General features: G+C 40.4%; 1 protein-coding gene across 3 annotated transcripts in view; it reads left to right on the top strand.

Annotated features, from left to right (window-relative positions):
• The first annotated feature begins 971 nt into the window (after window positions 1-971).
• KIAA1257 (KIAA1257 ortholog) overlaps window positions 972-12,863 on the top strand; it is a 126,038-nt gene continuing 114,146 nt past the window's right edge. Inside the window, exons 1-2 of one of the 3 annotated variants that reach the window (XM_030207946.1) lie at window positions 972-1,184; window positions 9,436-9,872. In XM_030207946.1, coding sequence (XP_030063806.1) covers window positions 9,488-9,872 — 385 coding nt within the window. In that variant the 5' untranslated portion in view covers window positions 972-1,184; window positions 9,436-9,487. Of the gene's footprint in view, window positions 1,185-1,444; window positions 1,485-1,579; window positions 1,624-9,435; window positions 9,873-12,863 lie in introns of those variants that run through there. The other 2 variants (XM_030207948.1, XM_030207947.1) reach the window with 2 other exon arrangements.

The following is a 12,863-nucleotide window of genomic DNA, read 5'->3' as shown; positions in this document are numbered from 1 at the left end:
GGTGACCACTGGGGGAGTACGGGGAGGTCATCCCCGATTCCTTCTGGTGGTCATCTGGTGAATTGCGGCACCTTTTTGAGGCTTGGTCGTGAAAATAAAAGGACCAAGTAAACCCGGCGAAATACTGCTTAACGCGGCTTTTTTTCCCATTATCACGGTCATCTGGTAGCCACGCCCATGCCCATGCCCGCCCATGTCCCGCCTTCACTAAACCGCCGACACGCCCCCTTGAACTTTCGCCGGCGAGGTGATGGGAAAGCGGTGATGCTGTCAAACACGCCACTTTCGATTATACCGATTTCGCCGCTTTTAAGAAGTCGCCGACCATCTCCTGATTTATGTCAGGAAATGGCCGGCAATCACTTTCGAAAATAAGCTTGATAGGCACCCATGTGTCCTTATAAAATAGACTGAATATAGGTGTGCATATGTAGCCTCTACTACACAGTTGTTATAAAATTAAAGTAAATACAAAATGTATTTGTGGAATAGCTATGGATATATTTGTTACTTGTATTACCAACAGGATTGACCCATATTGCAAAAAATTAAAAAGGGACACAGACTTCAAGGGGATTTGTTCAATATTGGGGTACTGAAGCACTGACAGACAGGCTCCTCCTATGGTCATGTTTACCTTTTTTTTTAGTGAATGTTATTATTACCCTTTTATGGGTTTGTTGTCACTAATCTAATATGGTTTTGTAGGTTTGGAAGATGCGATTTATAAATGTGTATAAATATTTACATCAAAATAAACAAAATCAGCTCACTAGCGGCCTCGGTAGTTGCGCTGCTTTGAATTGCCCGCAGTAGCGGAGAAAGTGGCCGAGTTACGGGCAACTGTAGCCTTAGCAACACTCCTAGCAACAAGACGAATTCCATTGCAGGTCGTAGCAGCTCTTTTAATAACAGCAAGGCACTGTACAAGTGCTCCAGAGGAGGACAAATAAACTGAATTAAATGCAGCTGGTTCACCCAGAAAAAGTTTATATCCTCCCCGTGTTCAAGAAGAAGATTTAGCTTTCAGCTTAGAGGGAACTCTTTGTTTTGGCCCACGGATACCAAGGTGTCTTTGAAGTTGCTGCTGAAGTTTGGCAGCGAGTTTGCGTTGAGTGAAATGACGGCGCGCGAAAGAAGGTAGAGACTCCGGTCTCCTGCGCATTGGCTGCCTAAAAACCAAGGTAAAACAATCAGCGGGACCTTTCCTGACCCCACTGGAAGGCGGTGGGCGTTTTTGTGCGCAGAGAGGAGTTTTAAAATTACCGCAGGAAGAACTGGCGCAGACTTCTCTTGGTGGCCACGGTTTTAAGGGATTTTTTTTTTGGGGGGGGGGGGGGGCGGTGTAAAAATCCAGATCTGTGGGATCAACCCTGCGGATTCCGCTGTTTCCGTCTTTTACCGTTTATTTGCAATCTCAACAAGAACATTGTTGAAAGTCATTAGTGTACCCAACCTTTTTTGTTCGTTTACCTTCTGAAGAGGTCAGAACAGGACATTTTTTGTTCATATTTGTCATTTCTTTTCTAAGTACTGTTGGAGTATGTGCGTCCTGAGTTGAGTTACATTGTTTGCAAAAGTCTTCTGTAATAATGAGTGAAAAATTCAGCGTGGAGCTGTGCAGTAAGTAATTGTATGAATTGGCCACTTCAGTACAACTAAATATAACTGACTCCAAGACATGCTAAATAAAGTAATAACGTTATCAGAAAATGGAATAAGCTTGAACACCAAGAATATAAAAAGCATGGTAATCAGTAACAATAATAAAAGAATATATCTACATACTTTATATCTTCTGCAATCTAGCTAATACAGTGGTATAAATTTGGTATGGGATTTGCGTTACAAGACGTATGAGAAGAGACTTGCGGAACTAAACATGTATACTCTGGAGGAAAGGAGAAACAGGGGTGATATGATACAGACGTTCAAATATTTGAAAGGTATTAATCCGCAAACGAACCTTTTCCGGAGATGGGAAGATGGTAGAACGAGAGGACATGAAATGAGATTGAAGGGGGGCAGACTCAAGAAAAATATCAGGAAGTATTTTTTAACGGAGAGAGTAGTGGATGCTTGGAATGCCCTCCCGCGGGAGGTGGTGGAAATGAAAACGGTAACGGAATTCAAACATGCGTGGGATAAGCATAAAGGAATCCTGTGCCGAAGGAATGGATCCTCAGGAGCTTAGTCAAGATTGGGAGGCGGGGATAGTGCTGGGCAGACTTATACGGTCTGTGCCAGAGCCGGGGGTTGGGAGGAGGGGCTGCTGGTTGGGAGGCGGGGATAGTGCTGGGCAGACTTATACGGTCTGTGCCCTGAAGAGCACAGGTACAAATCAAAGTAGGGTATACACAAAAAGCAGCAAATATGAGTTATCTTGTTGGGCAGACTGGATGGACCGTGCAGGTCTTTTTCTACCGTCATCTACTATGTTACTATGTAAATTGAAATTTTGGACTGCCAAATAAATTGTGCAGAAGGCTTTTCCCCCAAGGCCTCCTCTGATTAGGGCATTGTGGGGAGAGGGGTTGGGGACTAGCGTCCCCTTTTGCCCTCTCATTATTGATAAGAGTACTCTGTCCTTTCCCTCCTTTTCTCCCTACCTGCCTACCTGAGCCCAGGTCTTCACTCATTTATGCCTTTCAACTCCATGCTGCTTCACTGCCTAGCTCAGGCCTAGCACAGCTAGCTGAAAGAGAGGACGGAGGGAGAAATAGAAAGAGGAGACAATGATGGAGGGAAGAACAGAGAGAAGCAGGAAAAGGGGACAGAAGCGAGAACATGCAAAAATCCAAATAGCACTACAGGATGTATCAAGCACTGTTCTGTGGAGCTTACAACCTATTGACAGACAGCTATTGAAGGCAGATGGACAGTTAAGAGGAAACTCCTGTGGTGTTGTCAGGTTGCTAATTTTCATTTTCACTTTCACCCGTTGACAGATGGTTGATTGCAATAAAATCTGTAATAGGAGTATTTGTTAGCAGACATGGGGGAAGCCACTGCTTTCAAAACATGGAATGTTGCTACTAATTGGGTTTCTGCCATGTTCCTTGTGACCTGGATTGGCCACTGTTGGAAGCAGGATACTGGGCTAGATGGACCATTGGGTATGACCCAATATGGCTATTCTTATGTTCTCAGACCTAGAGCAAAACAGCTGCAGTCAGTGAAGGCTAGTTATTTATTTAAACTCATTTATTAACTGCTACAGCTGATTAAAACTATTCTATTGTTAACAAATTATATACAAATAAACATGTAACCCTGGCCCTACTCACTCTGCTCACAGGCACTGGCTAAACTCCTCAGGTCAGGCACCCTGGGACCAAGATGTCCAAACGGCATTCAAGGTGTGGAGCTGGGCTTTATTCCGGTTGGCAGTGGAGTAGCCTGATGTACTGGGCAAACTTTTAAGTCACTCACTCCAAAATAGGCGGTAGTCTCAGTATTTCAACTTCAACCTGCTTTACTAGCAGTAACTCGAAAAAAAAAAACCAGTTCACAAACTTGTCAACATGGTCTGTACATTTCAGATGGTCAGCACAGCATCCAACATAATCTCCACATGATATCGGGGCAGTCAGAATCACAGTTCAGTTATATTTTAAATCACTTCTTATTTGTAAATCAGAACACAGTACTTGGTAATCTCCTCGTAGACTTTTTACAGTTTCTCAATCATCTCCACATAATTATCTCAGTTCTCTGTCTCCCGTACCAGAACAGCGATGACTCACATGTGCAATGAAAGTCCTGACAGAAGTGAGGCAATCCTGCTCCCACTTCTCCTACCTGGGGTGTCTTTTTGGTGCATTTTTGCTTTGAAGTTAATTGAACTGAAAATACACTTATGGTGATGCCAAGCAGCATGAGTTCCTGAAGAAGCCAAAAACGGGTGAAACGGTGACCCTGCTGAACGTTAAGTGCTGTTGTTTCGTTATGCTGGTGCTTTTGATGATCTTATATTGCTTGTATATAAAGATTTTTTGATGCACAGTAAAAGATGGCGCATAAAAAGTATACAGAATAAGGAGTTTTGATCCCTATGATAGAGACGAGATAACAGCTTAAGTTGATGCCAGTTACAACCTAGGAGTTTTCAATCCGAGTGGTTTCTGAGGGATCTTTTTCCTTTTAACCCTTTAGTGTCCAATGTTCCCATCAATCTGTTCCCATACGGGAACATTGGACACTAAACAAGTTCCAATATTTTTGGATAAGCTTGTTAGCAACTAGTGCTGTTCAAGTATTAGTATTGATTTACCACATTTATACAGTAGTTTTTACTGCATGTCTTGATTTTTATGTGCTTCAATTATCACCCACTGTAAATCCTCCTGCTTTGGTTCCCAGGACTTCTTCCTCAGTGAGGATGGGCAACCAGAATTTTCTCCATACAACCTCTTTTATTAACCCTTCCCAAAATCCACCCACCAAGCTGGCAATCCCAACCCTCCTTGGTTTAGGGATCACCCTGAAAATCCTCCTTCCCACTATTCCAAGCAGGGCATTTTTTTTGGGGGGGGGGGGGGAGGAGGGTCAACAACACAAAAACAACACTTACAAAACATAAATAAAAAAATCATCATCATAAATGTTATATACTAGACATTAATACAAAATAATACATCAAATTATTTCAGAACAGAAGCAGTCTTCTAAACAAATAAATGCGCCTTTAATGGTTTTCTTGAGGGGGTCTTTTACAAAGGCACAGTAGCGTTTTTAGTGTGCACTAATGATTTAGCGTGTGCTAATCACTAGAAATCAAATCAATTCTCGTATACTGCTATTATCCCCTTTACAGGATTCAGTGCGATTTACATAGAGATATACAGGCATCTGTAAAATTTAGTACACTCCTTAGTAAAAGGACCCCTGAGTGTTTATCTGTTTTAGCCTGAACTTCTGTAGGCAAATTGTTACACAATTTGGGTGACAACAACCGAAAAGGCAGTAGCTGAGGCTTCATGATCTTAACAACTCTCAGTGATGGAACTTCCAATACCAGTGCAATAAATCTTTCAAATATTCTGGAACTTCAAGACATTCCAACAGATTTTAAACTTGATATGCAGATTTACAGGACACTAATGAAGTGCCTTTATATACGGAGAAATATATTGTTGCACGGGGCAGCCAGGCAGTAAATAGGCTGTTGCATTCTAGCAGCAAATGAAGATGCCTAGCTATTACATAAGTACATAAATATTGCCATACTGGGAAAGACCAAAGGTCCATTGAGCCCAGCATCCTGTTTCCAACAGTGGCCAATCCAGGTCACAAATACCCGGCAAGATCCCAAAAATGTACAAAACATTTTATACTGCTTATCCCATAAATAGTGGATTTTCCCTAGGTCCATTTAATAACAGTCCATGGACTTTTCCTTTAGGAAGCCGTCCAAACCTTTTTAAAACTCTGCTTATCTAACCGCCTTTACCACATTCTCTGGCAACGAATTCGAGTTTAATTACATGTTGAGTGAAGAAAATGTTTCTCCAATTCGTTTTAAATTTACTACATTGTAGCTTCATCGCATGCCCCCTAGTCCTAGTATATTTGGAAAGCGTGAACAGACGCTTCACATCTACCCGTTCAACTCCACTCATTATTTTATAGACGTCTATCATATCTCCCCTCAGCCACCTTTTCTCCAAGATGAAGAGCCCTAGCCGCTTTAGCCTTTCCTCATAGGGAAGTCGTCCCATCCCCTTTATCATTTTCGTCTCCCTTCTCTGCACCTTTTCTAGTTCCTCTATATCTTTTTTGAGATGTGGCGACCAGAATTGGTACAGTAATCAAGGCCTGCTTAACACTGGGGGTTGAAGAGTAGTTTAAAAATCAGCTTCAGGTAGCAGATGATGAAGATGCCTTAGCAGGCACGAATTAAAAAAAAAAAAAGGCAGATAAAACCACACCTTGGGTTTGCATTTTCATACATAAATGCTCATCGGTGATCACTCTTAGTTTACAGAATACTGGTATAGTTTGCAACTGAAATCATATTAACTGAAAATTTAGCATTTGAAGACACATGTGACACTAAGGGTAATCTGAACCACAGAAGATGTTGATTTTGCCATTTTTGTATATAAGCAACTTCACAGTACTGGCATACACATCGTGGGAGCCCATATTTGACTGTAACACCAGTGAACTGTGAAAATGATATAATTTTTAGAAATGACAGGAGAGGTTTGTTAGGAATTGAAAGCAATTGCAACAAGGTGGGACTTTAGCCTAGGTGATTTGAATGTGGCCAGGGAGGGACCCAGATGCACCTTTTTAGATTGCTCTAGACACTTGGGGATAGATTCTGTATATGACACTGAAACAAATGAGCACAAAGCACTATTCTATAAACGGCGCTCCGGGGATCCATGCTGAATTTTGGTATAAATCCTTACACCTAAATTTAGATGCAGATCAGCCTTATTCTGTAAGGGTGTGTACAAATTCCAGGAATGCCCCTGATCCACCCATGGCCACATCCCCTTTTTGGATCCATGCTGCAAAATTTGCACACACATCTCTATAGAATAGCAACTGTAATGATGCATGCTTAAATTTCAATTAGTGCCAATAATTAGTGCCCAATTATTGATGCTAATTGGCTCAGGCAATTAAATTTCATGCAAAAATTAAATTTGCACGTACGATTTTGAGGCAGTTGGTGAGGCAAAGTGGAAAGCGTGAAGCTGAGAGCAATGAAAGTGAGGGTTACAACAATTTGAATACGAAAAGGCATTCCGGAGGAGAAACAGAGAGCTTGATGAGATAAGCAATGAGGAGCTGTAATGTGAAATCACTTCTACTACAGAACAAGAAATCTGAATTAGATGGGGAGCCAGTATAGCAATTTGAGAAGATCAGCTACACAGTCAAACAACGAAGGCAGATGATGAGCTTTGTAGTTTACCTTTGAACAGACTGAAGTGACAAGAGATGCAAGGAATTAGTTGCATTTGTCTAAGAGGAAGGTGACAATGGAGTAAGGGGTCCTTTTACTAAGCCAGGTATGCATCTATGCACGCCAAAATGGAGTTACCATCCAGCTACCGCATGGCTCTTGTGGTAATTTCATTTTTGGCGTGTGTCTGAAAAATAATTTTTTATTTTCAGATGCGCGTATCGGACACGCGCCAAGTGGCATTTGACGTGCGTAGGTCATTTCCGACTGGTGAGTCTTTACCGCTAAGTCAATGGCTGGCGGTAAGGTCTCAGACCCAAAATGGACACGTGGCAATTTTGATTTTTCCGCACGTCCATTTCCGGCAAAAAAGTTAAAAAAGTCTTTTTTTATAGGTGCGCTGAAAAATGGATCGGTGCGCACCCAAAACCAGTGCCTACACTACGGCAAGCCATTTTTCAGGGCACCTTTGTAAAAGGATCCCTCAGTGAGGGTTTTGATGATTTTGCTTTGCTTTGTTATATGCAGAAAAGATCCTCTTGCAATCTTTCACAATCCTTTTGTGATGTGACAACTTTGAATAACTTTGTATTGTCAGCAAAATTGATCACCTCACTCATTCCTGTTTCCACATCATTTACAATATATTGAAATCAGTGGCCCCGGCACAGATCCCCACAATTTTTACCCTTCTCCATTGAAAATATTGACCATTTAACCCTAATCTCTGTTTTCTATCTTTTAATCAGTTTTTACACCACAGTAAGACACTGGTGCCAATTTTCAAAGCACATAGACTTACAAAGTTACTACTGCCTCCTATCCCTTTAAGTATGAACTAGTAGTTTATCTCTGTTCCTTGTTATATACCGTGTTTTTTTTTTTCTTGCTGGCTTATTTTTGTAAGTTATTTATATAGCTACCTGTAATAGCTTATATTTTGAAGTTTTAATTTACAAACCTAATAATTTTGGGACTGCCCAATTCTGTCTCTGGATAACCTACTTTGTTAGGATCAAGGATAAGTTTTACTAGATGTTCCAAGTTTCGGGGACAATTCCTGACTGGACTTATTGTTCCTGGTAACTTCTATCCCTGAGTTCAGGGGACATTAGCTTTTGACAAGGTAGGCCACTTATAAATAAACTGATTATTCTCAGTATGAGCCCTACAGTGGTTGAATGGAAGGCGATAGTGGTAAACGGTGTTCACTTTGAGGAAATGGGTATTATTACCAGTGGTGTCTGTAAAGATTGATTGCGGAGGGGCTGTCTGGTAAAATTTGCATCTTTTCTGATGATACCAAAATTATCAATAAGGTTGAAACCCCTGATGGTGTGGAAAATGTGAGGAGGGATCTAGCGAAACTTGAAGAATTGTCTAGAATTTTTGTCAGCTAAGATTTGGTGCTAAACAAGGCAGAGTCATACATCTGGGCTGTAATAACCCAAGAGAGCAGTACAGTATAGGGGGTGAAGTACTTCTGCACATGTAAGAAGAGCGGGACTTGGTGTTAATCTTATCTGATGATCTTAAGGTAGCCAAACAGATAGAAAAGGCTATGGCAAAAGCCAGAAACATGTTTGGGTGCAAAGGGAAAAGAATGTCCAGCAGGAGAGAGGATGCCAAAATGCCCCTGTATAAGTCTCTGGTGAGACCTCATTTAGAGTACTATGCACAATTCTGGATACCACATCTTCATAAAGATATAAACTGGATGGAATTGGTCCAGAGGGCAGCTACTAAAATGGTCAAAAACCATATGGTGACAGACTTGGTTATCGGTATGTTTACTTTGGAAGAAAAGTGAGCAAGGGGAGATATGCCCTAGAGCAGTGGTTCCAAAACCTGGTCCTGGAGGCACCCCAGCCAGTCGGGTTTTCAATATATCCACAATGAATATTCATACAGTGGAGGCAATGTATGTAAATCTCTCTCATGAATATTCATTGTGGATATCCTGGAAACCTGACTGGCTAGGGTGCGTCCAGGATCAGGTTTAGGAACCACTGCCCTAGAGGTATTTAAATGTCTATATATATATATATATCATGTGTTTTGATATACCGCTCAGTCTGGAACATAGGTCAGAGCAGTGTACAATCAAAATATAAGGAAATAAAAGAACGCCATCCAATGATAGGAAAGTATGTCCATATATACACCTCATATAACATCTAAGCAATTAAGGGAAAAATATGCAGGATGTGAGTCTCAATTGAAAGGCAGCTCTGGAATGAGGGGCATAGGTGAAGGTGAAAGGGGACAGACTCAGGAGTAATCTAAGGAAATACTTCTTTATGGAAAAGGTAGTGGATGTATGGAATGGCTTCCCAGTGGAGGTGGTGGGTACCATAGATAGAATCTGGGGGGATGTGTATACAGACAAGTAATTTGTTAAAATAAAAAAAGCAGTATGATAGAGTTAGTTATTTAGCATTAAGCTGAGGTATTCCCTCCTTTTCTTCCTTTTTATTTCAATATTATTCTCATTTTCTTTGGCTTTTTTGTAGACATCTGTTAAGCTATCACTAGAAGTAAATAGAAGAGGTGGTGAACCAGAAGATGAGCTCAGAAGGGATTCCCAAAAATGGTGGCTCTGACAGTGGTTTTACCACAGATGGTGGGGATAATAGTGAACCCCAGGGAGATCCATCAGCACCTGGGAAGAGAAGAAGCAAAAATGAGGAAGAACCATCACTTAAGGAAAGCAGTGAACTCCCCCAGGGAGATTATATCTCCATACAAGAGGATGATAAACCAGATTCCATTCGAGATTTACATATGTCTGGCATGTCTGAACAAGAAGAGAAGAGTGACATATACTCTGAAAGTGATAATTTGATGGAAGACGAGTCTTTTGAAAGGATTGCAGAGGAAGCTGAAGAACAAGAACCATTTCACTTGGTCACCCTCACTCTTACCGTAGGATTCTCTGTTTCAGATGCAGGTAAGGCATGATGTGGTTGACAAAGCTGGTAGTAATTACTGCATTACTTATGTGAGAGTTATGAGGTATGATTTAGCTAATCAGAATGGTGAATAAGCACTTGGTATCATACCATGTATATGACTTAATTTCCTTGCTTGTCTGTCTCTATTATTGTTGAAGAAGAATTAATTCCTTTAAAAGAAAATTATATGCTCTATACCATTTGCAGTTGTCAAGTGCACACATGGCAGGTATAAATAGGTTTTGTACATCAATTTATAATTTTACCACTGCATGTGCTTTTAAATTTAGTTCTACAGTATTCCTCTACACCTCTAGCAGGCTGATTTAGTAAGACGGTCACAAATTAGTTCCCGTTCACTAGATCTGCTTGGTCAACGAGGATCATGGTGTCATGAATGATATTAATAGATGACTGTTCCTAAGTCTGCACATGCGGTACTTTAATTCCTTAGATCAGTCATTCTCACACCATATCTTGTGGCCGTCTGAGAGAGCTGGTATTCACGTTGCCAATTTTATTTACAGTAGTCAGTCAACTTTAACCTATTCCATTGTCCATAGTCACAAAAGAAATCCATTGGTGGCCACATTTAAGAAACGCTGTCTTAAGTAGTTACACAAAGTAGTACTTCAGCATTGCCATTTTTAAAGTGCTCCATGGGGGTACAGAAGTCTGAAAATAAAATAGCTTGAATAGTAAATTACCCCTAGGTTAGGGAAGCTTCCATTCCTGATGGAAATTAAGCCCTCTGCTGCACTTAAAAATCAGGTTAGGGAAGTTTCCATTCCTAATGGAAATTAAGCCCTCTGCTGGACTTAAGAATCAAGTTAGGGCAGTGGCTCTTGACCCAGTCCTCGGGACCCACCTAGCCAGTCATGTTTTCAGGATACCCACAATGAATATACATGAGAGAGACGTACATACCTTGGAGATACAGCATGTAAATTTGATCTCACACATACTCATTGTGGATATCCTGAAACCCTGAGTGGCTTGTTGTGTCCTGAGGACTGGGTTGAGAACCCCTGGCTTAGGGAGATGAGATGAGATTTCTATACAGGCACATTAAGCCTGTATTTAAGTTGTCAAATATCTGCAATTAAGTGTGTGGAGTTAAAGACTTGCCATCTGCCTGACTGTTCCTAGTTTTCTAGAGTCCTGCCATGACCAGATGTGAGGGGTACAGAGGTATGGGAATGGATTGCAGTCAAATAAGGCACAATTACCAGATTCCTTGAGATTCCTCAGGGTGTTACAAGAGGCAGACCCTTAACCTCATTACAAGAATTAAGAATTACAGGTTAGATCTGAGGAAGTGAGTTAATGCTGACTGTGAGAGAGGACAGTGAGCAAACAGTTAACAGGAAATGGCATTGTAAACCAATATAGAGAGCACACTGGGACAAATAGAATGGAAAAAGCGCTGGGATCTGCCAAGGGAAGCAGTGAGGAGAGTTTATTTTTTTCAGAGCTTATTAGATTATCAAGAGTACAAAGGTTCAATTACAAATAGGATGAAAATAAAACAGAAATATATCAAATAAGAAAATATGGCATTCTATCCCTACAGTAAAAGCAATACGACTGGGCTAAATCAAATAATATAATAACTGCAGCTCTATATATTGTAAGTATTAAACATATAGTCAGTTATGCTTGAAATATTTTATTAATCACTATTTGTATTCAAAAAATTACAATCTGTTCGTTTTCACTCTATTTTAACTATCCATGTTGGCCATCCATTGTTTATGCCTTGACAAATAGTTCCATTCTGTTGTATTCCATCAGAAATCACTTGATTGTATACTGTACTCCTTTCCAAAACATATCATCAATGCAATCTTGTTTGAAGATATCTTACTCTTATTTGTCAAGGCATAAACAATGGATGGTCAAGATGGACAGTTAAAATAGTAGTTGATCTGGGTATTTAGCAAGTAGTTAGGATTGAATTGTATTAGTGAGTTCTTAAGAAGGGTATGTGATAGGATGGTTGATGGCATGTATGGTGAGAGAGCATGTGGGAATTAAGTTATAGAGTAAAAACGAACAGATTGTAATTTTTTGAATACAAATAGTGATTAATACAGTAAACAAAGAGGATGAGAGGGTATACGAATAATAGATAAACCAAAACAACCTTTTGTTATAGAAACTGCAAGGTACTTAACGGTACTACATTCCTGTGAAGTACAAAGAAATATGGTAATGAGAGAGGAAAAAAGCCTCTGCGCCCACACTTCCACCCTATATATAAATTTATAGGGTCAGGAAGAAAATCCGTGGGTCAATTTTCTTCATTGTCATAAAAAACCCGTATCTCAATTCTGTTTATGCTAAAACTTCACAGGAATAACATCAGTGGATCCAAAAAGTATGACTTAGAAGTGAAAAACTTTACTTAGCTTGAGCGTCTAGAACATTTGTGGAGATAAACGTGCAAAAATGGTCTGTAACATCATATCGACTATGGCCAGAGTTTCGCTGTCAAAAGCTGTCCCAAGGTGTGTGTAACATCAATAGTTAAAGCATGCTGCAGGGGAGAAATGTAGAGATGTTTAAACACTTGAAAGGCTATAATGCACGAAAGAACCCTTTCCAAAGAAAAATAAGCAGTAGAACTAAGGGACATGGTATTCAGTTGCGAAGAGGTAGTCTCAGGAACAATGTCGGGAATCAGTTTTGGATGAAAATGGAGGTAGATACCTGGAATGACCTGTTGGACAGTATAATAGTGACAACAATTATGTGGTAGATTTCAAAAATATGTGGGATAAACACAGAACATTTCTCAATGGTGGGAGAATAGAACCAAGCATTGAGTTTTTTTAGCTCAAATTAGCAGTTGAAATTACATTTTTGCTCTTCGAACACAGTTGGGGGGGGGGGGATGTTAACCTGCACAGAGCAGCAGTTCCTAACCTAATCGCATTACTGGACAGACTAGAAGAGCCACTTGGGTCTTTATTTGTTCTCATCTG

Source organism: Microcaecilia unicolor, chromosome 6 (genome assembly GCF_901765095.1).
Source record: "Microcaecilia unicolor chromosome 6, aMicUni1.1, whole genome shotgun sequence".
NCBI classification, from domain to species: domain Eukaryota; kingdom Metazoa; phylum Chordata; class Amphibia; order Gymnophiona; family Siphonopidae; genus Microcaecilia; species Microcaecilia unicolor.
This window is presented reverse-complemented; position numbering and strand designations above follow the sequence as displayed.